General features: G+C 39.3%; 1 protein-coding gene across 49 annotated transcripts in view; it reads left to right on the top strand.

Annotated features, from left to right (window-relative positions):
- RBFOX1 (RNA binding fox-1 homolog 1) overlaps positions 1-14,824 on the top strand; it is a 1,166,109-nt gene that overhangs the window by 1,010,616 nt on the left and 140,669 nt on the right. For all 49 annotated transcript variants that reach the window (XM_075435958.1, XM_075435955.1, XM_075435968.1 and 46 more), the window contains one exon: positions 11,589-11,831. In XM_075435958.1, the coding sequence (XP_075292073.1) occupies positions 11,589-11,831 (243 nt within the window). The remainder of the gene's footprint in view (positions 1-11,588; positions 11,832-14,824) is intronic.

Raw genomic sequence — 14,824 nt, 5'->3', positions numbered from 1 at the left:
GAGCCTGACAGTCTAGCCAATTTTCAACCCATCTGACGGTCCAGCTCTTTCTTCCTCAGCTCTCAACTGGAAACGCTATGGGAGACAGCATTAAAAGTTTTATAGAAGTCAAGGTAGATTATATATTCTGGTACTTTGTCCATGTAGACAGTTGGTTTTGTTTTTTGAAGGCAACCAGGTTGATCAAGCACTGTTTTTCCCCTGAAAAATCCATATTGACCATTTCAAATTACATAACTCTCCTTTGTGTGCTTGGAAGTGGTTTCCAAAAGGATGCGCTCCATGATCTTTCCAGGGCCTGAGATGAGGCGGAGTGGTCAGTAGTTCCTTAAATTGTCATTGCCTTTAAAAACGACAGGAGTAATGTTAGCTTTTTGAGTCATCTAGGACTTTCCCTATCAGTATGATTTTTCGTAGTTTAATAGGCATTGGCCAGTGATCAGTGTGATCTACTCCTTCCACGCCTTCTGTTGCATACCTTAGGGCTTCGAATATGTAAATACATCCAGCTTCACTAAGTAAGTCCGTAACCTGTTGCATGTCCATTGTTTATTGTCCCTCTCCTTCCTTACCCATGCTGTCCGTGATTTGGGTGCAGTGATTTAGGATCAGACTTTACCTGAAACAAAAAAGACATGAAGTAATTATATTATGATGATTTTTTCATCACAAAGCTGTCTCCTTGCTGCATCAACATTTTCCTTGAACTTTCTTTTGCAACAAGCAGACTTGGGTATGTAGGATCCTTTCCTATCACCCTTAATGTCTTCACTAGTGTTATTTCCAGCTAGGCAGGACAAAAAAACCTTCCAGATTTTGTCCTCAAGTACCTGAGCAATACTTTTATGCTCATGTGTTGTTGCCAAGCCTTGATTCCATTGCTTGTGTGCTCCCTTTTTGTGTCTTTCTTGATTGAGACACTTTCTGCTTAGCCATGTGGGCCTTCTACTAAGTACCTTTCTCCTTAATGAATGATTTGTTCCTATATGCTGAAGTACTCTTTAATCAATGGCTCAAGCAATCGGGCACCTACCCTGGACATTTTCCTCTCATGGGGGAACCTCAGGGATTTATAACAATTCCCTGGATAAGCTGAAGTCTCTTTTCGTGAAGCTCACTTTTCCAGTTTTGCTGCTTATCTTCCTGGTCTTCCTCCAAATTCCCAAACTCAATCATGTCATTGTCTTTATGGAGTTTACCACATAAATCAAACTCTCAAATTTACCTGGTTTAAACAAAGTAAAACAAAACAACTCCCACTAATTCGTTTGGGACAGTTTTACTGTAATCATGATCACTTAACCTGGCCAGTTCAAGTGAACTTGCTCATAAAGCAGCCCTGTATACTTTGGTGTTTGCAAACAAATAGCTAAGGAGGTCTGACCTTCAGTCAGCTTTGCTGCTGAAGAGAACTTAGGGCATTACATTCTCATTTCCCGTACTAGCTGACTGTGCCTTGTTTTATTTCAGTGGAGGCAAGTAATGATCCCCTCCCATTTGTGATACTGAAGCTTGGACCCGTTTCACATATAATGGATGAACTGTGGTTATTGTGGTGTACTGCCTTAGAAGATGATTCAGCGTGAGGGATTATGAAATGTCCCCTTTCTCTTCTGAGGCTAAATCATAACTCATCAGGGAGAGATTGTGTCCCTGGTTAAAAGAGGTCGTTTGAACTGTTCAGTTGAAAGAGATGGCGTGCCAGGTTGTACTCAAATAACTGCTGCTGCCGTTCAGTCCTTTCACGTAACATTGCTCCCTCTGTTCCTTGTTTTACTGCAAATCTGAGTACCTGGGCCAGGCTGCATTTCAGTGTGGTAACTTCAGTGGTGCTTTTGGGAAGCAGACAGAAGTCTGCTAGGCTGAACAGCAGAGCGCTGTGCCTGCATACAGTTCTGTTTTCTTGGTTCTCTGCGTGTAATTCTTGTGGCACACATCACTCATTCTGCCTAGTATTTTTTTTAACATAAAATCTTTTCGTACATGAAAAAGAACTAAGTAGGTACACATGAAATTGTGGTGTGGTTTCTTTAGAACAACTGGCCTTGAAACCTGTCATCTCTGCATGTGGCTGTAGGTTCACCACTTTCTGCAGTTAACACAGCTGGTAAATACATTGCTGTATTTTGTGGTATGTCCATTAGGAAACCAACTGCAAAAGCAGTTCATTTAATGTACTCTGGATGAGGTAGCATCTGTAAATTGGGAATAACTTTGTGTAACTGTTAATCTCAGCTAGATTAACTTGCTGAATTCAGACACTTTTGAAAAACACAGCTGTATCCAGTCCCAGTCTCCTGAGAATCAGATTTTCTGGAGTATATTGCAATTGGGATGTTGAATTCTACTTTCAACAAATCTGAAATTAATTATTTTAGCTATATTACAAGAATTTCTCAAATTTCTGGAAATTATCTGTCGAAAACCATGCACCTGCTCCAACTGCATGTGTTCAGTTCCCCTCCGCAGACTCTAATCTTTTGCTATGTTCAATCCTTGACCAATAAGGTGGCATTTAGAGAAGTTTTTGACTGGAATTCTGGAAGTACTTACACTTACATGTATGTTACAAGATAGGAATAGTCTCAATGCTGAGTTTAGAAGAAAGGCTTACACAGCATGATGCAGGGTGGTGTCAAGGCCAGACAGAGTCTTGCTACCTGAGCATGGCTTGTCACCTGGGCTAGTAGATCTGGCTTCTTGGAAGCACTGATATGGCCTAGAAAAACAGTCATGCCAACATGTCTCTGCTGCTTCCACTGCTTGAGCTGTGAATAATATTTTTGTCTGTAGTTATAAAAGAAGGCCCAACAGGTCCTGCTTTGCAGACCTGCAGGGAAGATGGTTGCAGTGCAGGTTTCTTTCTTCTGTTGCAGAACATCAGGTGTGGCAGCTCCGAGCTCTGTGTTACCTAGATTATCAGAGCAGATTGCTGTGTTTCATGTTTCCTGTAAAGGCCTGTAATTTACCACTTGGTCTGTGTTGCCTGCATTCTTGCGAACTGAAGACTTAAGATTATTAAGAAATGGTTTCTCTGGACAAAATCTTTTATGTCAGTGTAACGTAATATATGGCTGCTGCTTTGTCCTCTTTTTCCAGCTCCATTGATTGTCTCTTCAGGGCATTAACCTCTCACTTCTCTTGTCACAATGGCTTGGGAACTGATTTGGGAACTGATCCAGCTTTAAAAATCCTGTATCTTCAATCAGTGTTGCAGTAAAAAAAAATTTAAAAAAAAATGGCTTTTACAACTATTTTCTTATATACTGAAAAATAAGAAAATGGCCGTATTACGTTTACTGCAATTCAGCGTTAGGAGGTGGCAGTGATTTTCAGTAAATTAATGTGTGAAATAGAATAAAATTTCATTTCAGTAGAAAAATTGCAGATAAAATTAGAAAGCTTACATGTCTATAGTATTGTTTTAGAGGTGATGCAGAAGACAGAGAAAAATACTCCTTTCTATGGAGATGGAGTTGTCAAGGCAGTGTTCCTCTACATATGATGAAAATGGTGGCATTTGGCAGAAAATTAAGGCGTCATAGATCACAACATTAATTTGTATTGTTTGTGAAACTGCTGTTGTCTTGCTGCAGTATAGTGATTGCCACTTCCATACCACTCTGTGGATTAAACAACTGTAAATATATTTTTCTAAGAAAGCATTCCAATCCATCTCAAAGAATTAAGCTATTTTTTCTTGAGGAGAGAAAGCAAACTAGAAGTTGTAGTTAGTCTCTTCCTTGTCAGTAAATCCTTTATGAGGAAATTCACCAAGTAGGATGAAAGTATAAAATCCATTTTGAAGCTGTTCTGCTACTGTTGAAACCACATGGAATCATGGAATAATTTAGGTTGGAAGGGAACTTCAGAGGCCATCTAATCCTAACATCTTTCAAATCAAGGGTAACTGCACAGTTTAGGTTGTTCAGAGGCTTGTCCATTTGAGTTTTGAAAGCCTGCAAGATGCCATGGCCTCTCTGAGCAGCATGTTCCTGTGCGCAACTTCCTTCATATTAATTGTTTTTTTCTTTATAGACAACCAGAATTTAACTTTCTGAAACTTTTGACTGTTGCTTCTTGTTCTTTCACTCTTTACCTCTGAGAAAGGTCTGATTCTGTCTCTGTAACCATCCATAAAGTTGGAGAAGATGCAATTAAGTTGTCTGTTAGCCCCCTCTTCTGCAGGCTATGCTAAACTGGCTTCCTCAGCCTCTCCTCAGGTGTCAGGTGCTCCAGCCCTCCAGCTGTCTTAGCAACCCACCACTGAACTCTCCAGTTTGCAAATGTGTCTCCTGTGCTGGGCGACTCCAGACTGGACGTGGTGTTCCAGATAGTGTCTCACAACTGCTGTGCAGGGGCAAACGATCTCCCTTTCCACCTGCTGACTCTCCTTTTGCTAATGCAGCCCACTATGCAGTTGGCCTTTATTGCCTCAAGGGCAGACTGCTGATTCATACTCAACTTACTCTTCACCAGGTCTCTCACGCATCCTTTTCTGCAGAACTGCTCCCTCCCCTGTCAGTCCACGGCCCGTACCAATGCATGGGGTTACTCTGTCCCAAGAGCAGGACTTTGATCAGGTTCTTGTCAGCCCATTCCTCCAGCTTCTTAAGACGCCTAGAACTGCTCCCCCTATTCAGTGTCACGTGTGGACTTGCGTTCTGATGCTGCATGCAAGTCTTCCATGTAGATATTCAACAGTTTTGGACCTGGTCTTGATGCCCCAAGGGATGGTACTCGTAGCTGGCTGCCAGTTAGGCTCTAAACGTTGGCTGCTACTGTCTTTAAAGGCCAGCACTCCAGGCAGCTTTTTGTGCGCCTTGTATGTTGATAATCTAATCCTCTCCCCCCCCCCCCCCCCGCCATTGTATTTGGGTACAGGGATGCTGCATCATTTTCTTCAGCATGCTCCAGTAAAGGTGTAAAACAAGATTTAAGTATTTAAGTGTACTTTCTTATATTGACTTGTGGGAAAGGACAAGTTCCTTTTATACCTTTCTTTTGAAATGTTTTAAGAATCAATTCTCTTTGTGAAAATACGTTGTAGGTACACCTGCCGAATGCTCCAGATTCTCTTGCTATATGGGTCTTCAGGCACATATGGGTCTTCAGGCAATTTTGGAGACTTCTGTTTTCAAAATGTGATGTAAAATCTTTCCATGTATGTAAAAAAGGAAAATTTTGGTTGACAGACCAGAAGGTTGAGCTGCAGCTGAAAAGACCTGTATAAAATACCTAAGAGTCAGAGCTGGAGAAAGTGAGGGACAGGCAGGAAACTGAAGGTGTTTTTTTTTTTTAAAAAAAAAAAGAAAAAGAAAGATTTAGAAGATTTAGGTGGTGATGTGGAAGCAAAACAAATCAGCATGGCAGGCGTCCATCCATTTGGGCCATTGGAAATGGCAGGAGAAAGAATTGTCATGTAGGACAAGGAAAACTAGTGTAATAAATTACAGCATCATAAAAGCGGCAGAAAGTTTCAGCAGTGACAGCTGGAAAGAATGGAGGTGTCAGAAGGAATGCATTCTTTGTATATATCTGTACATCCATTATTCTACGTGGTCTTGAACATGGGCAGGAGTTCAGACCGGGACTTGGTTTTTATAAGTTGTTTGCTGCCTTCTGTTAAATATAAGTAAACACATAGAACCGTCCTACTTGCAGGGTGTTGTGATGTTTTGTTAGTTAGTCTTTCCATGCTTCAGGCATTGGCACCAAATGAACTTTTCATTTTCAAATGTATACGTAGCAGCAGCAAGAGTAGAGACTTTAACTGGAATACAGTCTATGTGAGGAGGACCAAATGTAAATGTTTCTCTGTAGTTGGAGTAAAGAGATGGTGCTTTGTAGTAAGGTGGTAAAGAAATTCTCTTTTGCTTACTTGCTATTACCATTTTCCCCTATGCTCTCTGAAAAAAAATTATTTTGCATTATCTTTCTTACTTTTGAGGATACCCTTCTATTGGAACGAGATTGTTTTTTAAATGAAACCTGAATTTGGCTCTGTACTGAACCTTCTAAAAAAGAGAGGTGGCTGGAGAATTCATTTTGTATGATTGCAGAAGCAAATGATCTGAGTCAAGTGGCCTGGTCAGATAATTAAGCTACAACAGAGAAAGCTCGCAGAGTCAGTCAGTTGTGATTATCGGTCCAGTGTGGTTGGATGTCTGATTCCTTCCGAAAAATTTGAAGTGGCTGCTTTTATTATCATTAATTGGGGAGCACCAGCGACAAATCTGGAAGAATTACACTACCCTGTTAAAGAAATCCAATATATTTCAATTGGAAGAGAAGTTTAATGATGACTTGGTGGCTGCTTATCTGCTGTTCTGTCCACCCTTTAGAATGTGAACATTCACAAGAATAATACCCATGTTACATGTCCGCCCTGTTTCTGAATTCTTGCGTCTTCAGGCAGTCCGACAGAGTGGCAATAAACATATATTATTTGGGACTGTCTATATCTTCTTAGGTTGGTGGTTTTTTTTCTTTATTATGTGATTTAATCTGAAGTTTAATCATTTTAAAACTATCTACAGAGCATCTAGGAAAGTTCCTTTAATAATGAAGCATTAAGTTGCTTCAGGTGCCTCACAGAGCTAAACCCTGGAAGCATTTCTGAAAAATTTCCCCTGCTAAGCAAGAGGGATGTCATGAAATGAAGCAAAAAAGGGAAACAATATTTCATTTGTATGGAAGGATAAAGTACATTTAATCTAAACCAGACTACTTCAATATCGATGGTTTACTTGTGGAGTTCAGCAATTTTAAAATAGAAATGTTACTGGTATTAACTCTACCGCGTGTAGGATGCATTGATCACATAGAAATGCGCACGTTACTGTGCATCGTAGCTATCCAAAAGCCCAAGCTCTGGAAGTTAGGGGGCTTTGTAACTTTGAATACAGCTGTCTTTATTTTAAAACAGAAATGTTCAGCTTCCGGCAACTTGCATAGTAGCATTTCTAATGTTTTTTAAACAGCTATTAATGTAGTCAAGCTGTGGTTTTTCTTCTTCTGTGTGTAATCATCTGCTCAGTGGTGAACTCTGTAACTAGTAGCAGGAGACAGAGGAGTGGCCTGCTGTGATTGATGGGGCGAGGCCCAGCAAACTGAAGAGAGTCCCATCTGGATTAGGTTTTGGGAGCAGTCAGATGTTGAGAGGGAGGTCAGTAAGCCTGGCGTTAGCTCCCCCTCCTTCAACACCCCGATCATCCACACTCGTGCACACATTACACTGCTCACACGCCCTCATCCCTAATTGATGCTTGCTTTGGGCAGATGCTGTATGGCCCGGGACTAGAGCAGCTGCTAAGTTTATGGAGAATAAAGGGAGCAGGATGGTACAGCAGGTATTTTCGCTTTTATTTTCACTTGAAGCTCTTGATTTTAGTCAAGCCAGGGCATTTCTTGTAATCAGCTACACCGCTGCATGCACAACTTCTAATACATGTTTTGTTGCTTAAGTCTGAAGGAGGGCAAACTGTGGCGATTATGTATTTCTGCTGTGCTTGCTGTATCTAACCGAGCCGTTCTTATAACCAGCAGGTTTACAGAGTAATGCTGCGTTTTTCTTCTTTGTTTCCGTGCCCTAAGGATATGATGCAGTTTGGCTCATTTAACTACAGTATGAGAGGCTTGCTCTAAACGTGAAATATCTCTTGCCAAAGAAACAAAACACACCAAACAGAAAATAGAAGAAAACAAACAATAAACTGTTAGTTAGACTTTAAAATGCAGGCAAGCAGAAAGATTTTCGTCGAATACATTTTTATGCTGCAAATGTGTTTTTAAAAAGGAATACTGCATAAGTAATGTTTTCTGTGCTCTGTCTTTTGTGTACAAACATAACAAGCTTGCTTTATTGTGTTTTGACACTTTTCATGCATTTCTTAATTATGAAATCCTTTCAGAACAGAAGATGCTGAAAAGGCATGTTGAGATCTGAGATACCAGGAGTATTTTAAATTCTAAGCTTTTCCTCAAATGGAGTAATATATATGGAATAGGAGCGACTTTGCTTACCTACCTCGTTGGAATTCTGTCTTTTTTTGTTCTTAAGAGTTCAACATTTAACCAGAAAGCAATAAATTTGATTTTATACACTGCCACGTAAAGCATATTTTTCAGTTGAAATGTGGTTTTCATTAAAACTCAGGCCAGAACATTTAGCAGAGCCTGACTGTCTGCCATCCTTTGTTCTTCTTTTTTTTGCCAACAACTACTTTATTAAAAACCATGCACAAAGTGAGCATTAAGGGGTCATTTAATCTTAAAGATACTTGGAACTGAGTCTGGAGGGACCACTTCTGTTTAGCCTCTCCTGCCTACGTTGTATTAAGCAATGTCTGCATACTGTCATCCGCAGTTTTCAGATGACTCCAATACCCGAGTTCATAGGCTAATTTAGGATCAATATTTCCTGTTGCTTTTAGGGCCATTTCATATTTTCAACTTAATGCATTAGATGTATTATTTCCTTTATTCATTGTAGTTCACTGTATTTTAAAAAGTACAATAAAGGGACATTTGAGTTGATTATATTTAGAGAATTTGTGGTTCTTTACATTCTATTCAAATATATGACTTTTGTATAGTCTGGGGTTTCCATCAGCCACATGTGAAAATACAAATGGGTGTTAGTTGACGCTGTATTATTCTTGACAGGAATTCGTATTCTAAACTAGAAGCTATTGGCTTGATACCCATATAAGTAGTAAAGAACATGTTTATACATACATGCTTTTATAGTACATTGTAATGCTGTGTCTGTCGAATTCATTGTGAATCGTAAATTCACAATAATTTTAGAGGCTAGGAAAGGCTGCAGTAGGCAGCAATTTTAAGAGATGAACAACTCAGATTTATTGTCACTGTCATTTTAAATTTATGGCCTACAGTACAATGTGCAAGTATAATTTCTTCAGTGTTTTTTCCTCCCCTCCCCCCCAACAATTTGGTGAACATGGAATGCCTGGACTGATAATCTTGCGTGCCATTTTTCTACTCTAAGCATGGTGGTGTGTGGTTGGTTGGTTGTTTAGTGGCAAGGCTGTAAACCCCTCAATACACAGAAGTTCTATTGGGAAGAAAAAAAAAGGCACACAAACCAACCCCTGACCCTTCATCGTTTACTTATTAATGGAGTCTTGGTTATAAATAAGTGATTCAGACCTCAGCTTAACAAGTCTAGTGAAAGAGGTAGAGTCTCAGCAACGTGAAGGTGCTGGAATTCCCAGTGCAGTTTGCCATTTTGTGATAAATCTAGAAAGTGAATTGTTTGGAGTTGCTGGCAAAAATAATATGAAAGTTCAACCCTCTTAATTAAATATTAGCTGTAATTAGCACTAAGTCTGAATTCTTTGAATATTAATTAGGGTGGCATGGAACTGCTGTCAATGTTAATGAGAAACAGTGGGGGTCTCGGCAACATCTGGTTGAGGACTCAAGGTAGTATAAAACCCTTTAGATGAAATGCACCTGGACAGTAGCCCTTGGTCCTGTTGTTGCCATTATTGTTCATTTTGAACAGCTGCTGACTCTGATGGCATGCTTAGCATCTGACACCGAGAAGTAGCTGAAGAACCAGCAGTAACCAGCTACTGTGTTTCACAGCTAACACAGCGAAAATGCTGACCCAAGCAGAAGTTCAATTTGCTGTTGTTAGTTCTTACCACTTGCTGAAGTCCTGCTTGAAGCAGTTGATTAAAAAATTTAAGGACCCCTGCCTCCCCCATAGATTTTAAAAATACTTCTTTAATATTTAATAAATGTATCTGGTGTTATCCAGGCAGGTTTTTACTTAATCTAGTGTTTTTTTTCTTAAATAGTGAAAATATTAGGTAAAAGAAATTAGAAAGGGACCTTGCCATTTTAATATAACAAGGTGTAAGTATACATTTACAAGAGGTTTTAACCTCTGCTGAAATTTAAACAGGGCAAGTTTCAGAGCAGCATTAACCTTGGAGTGATAGTAGATATATGCAAATGAAACTTACTGACTTAACGCTGTAAAGTAGGTAAATGTCACTGTTTTCATTTTAAAGATGGTTGAATGACGCGATATAAACTACTTGCTCAAGGCCAAACACTAAGATAGTGGCAAAGATGGGATTTAAAATCAGGGAGGATTTGATTGCCAATATGAAGTTTTAATTTTTTAAGACACACTGAATGCCTTTTACAAAGGAAAATTTAATTTTCCTTTCTAAGCCTGCCACATAACAAGGCTTATTCCTGTGCTGTGATTCTGCGAATTCTTAAAAGCTCTGAAGTTTAGGACCAGTTCTGGTCAGAGAACTGATGTCTGAATTAGTTGAAAGTGACTGGAAATGTCCTTCGGGACAAAAGAATGTCTCTTATTCATCCAGCCTATTTTGAAATTAGGAAATCAGAGACTGATGAGCATACATAAGCAAAATCCCTCCAGTAGTCCTCTGCAGGCACTTGTACATGCTTTGGTGGGAGAATGGCAGACTATTTTAAAAACTAACAAAAGTTTTACTCAAGTATTAATTTTGACATTACTTGATATTTAGAGGGATAATTTTATCTTGTAAATCATCTCATCTGACTTTAGAATAATCCTTGTATTAATGGCCTCTAATGCTGTGTCATCTGCAGCATCATGCTTTGTCCATCTTTTGTATAGGTTCTGAAAGATTGTTCTGTGCATTGCCTCTCCTGGAGTTATTACTATTTGATTTGAGCAGAGCATTTAGTCAGAAGTCTCCAGATGATAAATTAACGTGCTCGACCATTCTTTATTATGTCAAATGTAAAGATGAATCTATCTGTAAAGAGATGAGGACATTTTTTTTAATTGTATAGGCTTATTGTAATATGGAAATGAAACACTACTATCTTCAAATTTAAAGCCTGGAAAGTTCTTAAATCAATTTCTTTTGACAGCCTACAACATAGAATTTTTCTTTTATGTTAACTTAAGATTTTGGACTGATGCATTCTTAGATTCAAATGTTTAATATTTTGATGGGCTCTCGTTATTTTTTTGCATTTGTGGCATGCAGTTGCTCAATACATTGTACCTCAAAGTATTTCTGAATATCTCATCGAGCATTATTTCATGTAGATATTTTCAATATACAGTTACATTAACAGTACACACCCAAATTCTGCTCTGTGTGTAGGTTGCATATATTGCGTTCTGCAAATGGTAAGTCAGAGTGGATCACAGACCGTGGGGTAACATTTATCAGAGCTCTATATTGGCAGTTGTGCTCAGCAGCCTTTGGGATAAACTGAGCTTTGTCCCTCTGCATTGTTTGAGTTGAGACATTAGTTCAGGTAGATTTCACTGACCTTTCCCAGTTAAAGAATAGTCTATGATTATCCAGAGAACAGCAGATTTGTGTGTCTAATTATAATAAGATTTGATAGGGTTAGCAAAATGGATTTAATTCAGATAAGAAATTTTCTCCTCAAGAAACGGCCATGGTGCCCTTTTCAGGCCAGCAATCTTAGCAGAATACTATCGTCACTTTCTCCGTTATGTGTGCAGGATCATTGCTTATTCTATCTCACGCCACATTACTTCTTCCTTTTTTTTTTCCCTTTGATTTTCACAGGGTAATCAGGAAGCTACAGCACCTCCTGACACAATGGCACAGCCTTACGCCTCCGCCCAGTTTGCTCCACCTCAGAACGGTATCCCTGCAGAATACACAGCCCCACATCCTCACCCAGCTCCAGACTACACAGGCCAAACCACTGTTCCAGAGCACACATTAAACATGTACCCTCCTGCTCAGACGCACTCGGAACAGAGCGCAGCCGACACAAATGCACAAACTGTCTCCGGCACAGCCACAGTAAGTCAAGGTTTCAGCTCTTTCTAAAGCAGTGTGTTTCAAGTTACGTGTGTGTTTATTGATAAGATGTATTCTTATGTAACGCACAGTTTTGTACTTCATTTGTGTTAGGATTACTCATCATTTCAAGGTTGAAAGTCCATCAAAGTTTATTGTTGAACTTGGAGAATATAATTTGACACCTTTTGGAACCTCTTAGTAAGTGTGGGAGCTTTGGAGAGTCTGTACTTTCATTTCCTACGGTATTAGACAGACAGAATGATTAATAGCAAGCCCATGAATCATATAGTAAAGTTTGACTAAGTCCAATGTGGAAAAACATTGCAAAAGAGTGTTTGTAAGCATCCGTCTGGGAAAAAAACAAAACCCCAAGCCAGACTCATTTTGTTATTTTTAATAACCACTGGTTTTTTGACACTTAGAAGTTGTTTTTCATAGAGGCGTTCATTGAATGATACTGTATTGATATTACTTGCGGAACTGCGTGAATGATGATGATGAAGAGCGTGTCTGTAATGCTGCGTTTTCCAGAGAGCTTATTTGTGCAGCCGTTACCCAAGTTGTGTGTGGATCTGTGCTCAACAGAGCAGAAATGGTAGACTTTCCTTCTATTTGATTTATGTATGAAGTTCTGAAGCATCATGAATTATGCAAGAGCCTGCTTGGATGGCCCACCTCGTAATTTAAGTCACAAATTTCACACGTTGATAGTTTAGTGCTTCTGCCTTAATTCTAGATTGGGACCCAACATACCCAGTGCCAACAGCTGGCAGACTTCTGAGCCATCAACCGCCTGCATCACATGTGTGAGGTGTAGCAGAGATCAGACAGCACACTACAATTTGAGCGTGCCCTTGAAACGTCTCCGCTAGCTGTCCTCCTCCTTGCCTCAGCCATGCTCCGCACCTCATCTTACCTCCCCTTCCTCCCCTGGCAGATATCCAACCTGAAAAGTTCCATGCATTAGGGCAAGAGGAAAGGGAAGGCATTTTCCCTTAAATTAATTGTTCTGAAGATTTATGTTAATTGCCATGTCACTAATTTCTTTATAGGGATATGAACAAGAAAGAAAAGCAATAGCTAAAACACAAAAGAATATTCCTTGCTGCTATCATGGAGATGCCTTTGTGAATTAGCTACACTGTTTTGTGAGTTACACCATAAAATGCTTAAGTCCTTTTATTTTTGACTGGATAACTTTTTACGGCCCTGATTGGCCCTTTGCTCTAGCAGCGTGACAAAGTTTAAGTTGAAGAGCATCCTGTTTACTTAAATCTGATAGTATTCTCTGCAGCTCTAGAGTGTCTCCTCTTATTTAGCTCTGTGCCAAGTCAACTTCCTTGTTCTTTCCAGCTTTTTCAGTTTTCTTCCATGATCATTTCTGATTGTTGTCAAACTCTTGCCATATGCCACGGTCATTGGTTTAGAGCAGGAACCCTAAGCTGAATATTCCAGAAGGGACTGGATATTGACTAAAAATACAGCCTTTCCTTCTATCTCTGTCTCATTCTTTTTATATTCTGCTGTTTTACTTGCTCTTTTGACCACTGCTGCACGACGAACAGTCCACTGTGATGCCCAGCTCAGCCTTTTTGTATTTGGAAATGGTGGGTCTGTTTGCCGCTCAGCTCTGGAGTAAAAGACTGTCAGTGCAAAAGTCAGTGGTTAAACACCTGTCGACGTGAGCGGGACAAGAGCTCATCCCTCATCACTTATTGCTTTCAATTTATTGTGTTTCCTCACCCTGTTTTGATTTTTCAGTTTGAAGAAGCGTTAGTCTCTTTATCAGAAAAGTCAGGTATGCATTTTTCCAACATCCTCCATAGCATAACCTGATGAAAAGAAACAATTTGGATTGCCCTTGTCTTCTTCAGGTGCTCTGTTCAATCCCAGCTCTAGCAAATCCAGTGATTTCCCTTGAAAGTTTCCTGCTTCCGATGTACTGAGAGGCTTTATTGTTACTTCCTTTTGTATCCTTTGCTATCTGCTATTCATACTTCCTTTTGTTTTCCTAATATCCAACTTACATTTTACCTGTCATGCACTTTTTCCCTCTGGTTCTACTTGGAGTGAATTTCCATTGTCTGAAGGATAACACTTCAATTCCACTAACTTTTTGTATTTGGGGAATATAGTATAGTTATTTTCCGTTCTTATTATGGAGCCTTTTCTTGCTTTCCTGTTTCCTTTCATACAAAGGAATGCGCATGACTTTTTGAAGTAGCTCCCACACTGTTTATAAAGAATCAGATTTCCTTACTTTTGACTTCAGGGTATTTTTGAGAAAGTTTTGTTTTGGTTTTTAAAAAGATGTTTTTTCTAAATTGCGATGTTATATTGAAAGTTGTGGATACTATCCCTCCCTGGAGAACAATGGATTGAAAATACAAGTTTACAAGAAGTGTCTGTCTGTGGATGTGCGTTGTTCAAAGTAACATTGATGTTTAATATATTACCAGTTAGTTTTTCAAATTTACAGTCAAATAGTGTTTGCACAATTTAATTATGGGTACCTAGAACTGAAAATCTGTAATGCTGTGTCTCATTAGCATGGCACTTAACACGCTGTAGGGACACTATAAATAGGCACGTGCAGACGGATCCCAGGCAGATTTGACGTGGGCTGTGTGATATTATCAGGGTTCAGCTCTGGATATCTCTCTGTAGGTTTGATAATATATGTTTTTATTATGAAATAGAGCTTCAGTGTGTCAACATGGTAACTCCATGTGGTCTGTATTGTTGAAGGAAAAAAAATTGTGTTTCTTTCCAGTTCCTGCTAGCTTTCTGAATAGTTGGTTTCCAGTCTTAAAGAATTCTAAGTGGAATTGATGTGGGGACATAGTGGCATTTGGTTTGTAGGTTGCACTATTTTTGCATAGTTTTCTTTCAGTAAGCTGCTGTATTACATGCGTTTAGAAGAAGAATAGTGAATCATTCACAAAAGAAGTGTTGTGATTAATGTAGATTAGACAGGCTATTGGAGGCAGACC

The sequence above is a fragment of the Opisthocomus hoazin genome, chromosome 15 (assembly GCF_030867145.1).
Source record: "Opisthocomus hoazin isolate bOpiHoa1 chromosome 15, bOpiHoa1.hap1, whole genome shotgun sequence".
NCBI lineage: Eukaryota > Metazoa > Chordata > Aves > Opisthocomiformes > Opisthocomidae > Opisthocomus > Opisthocomus hoazin.
The sequence above is the reverse complement of the archived record's forward strand: the minus strand, read 5'-3'. Positions and strand labels throughout refer to the sequence as shown.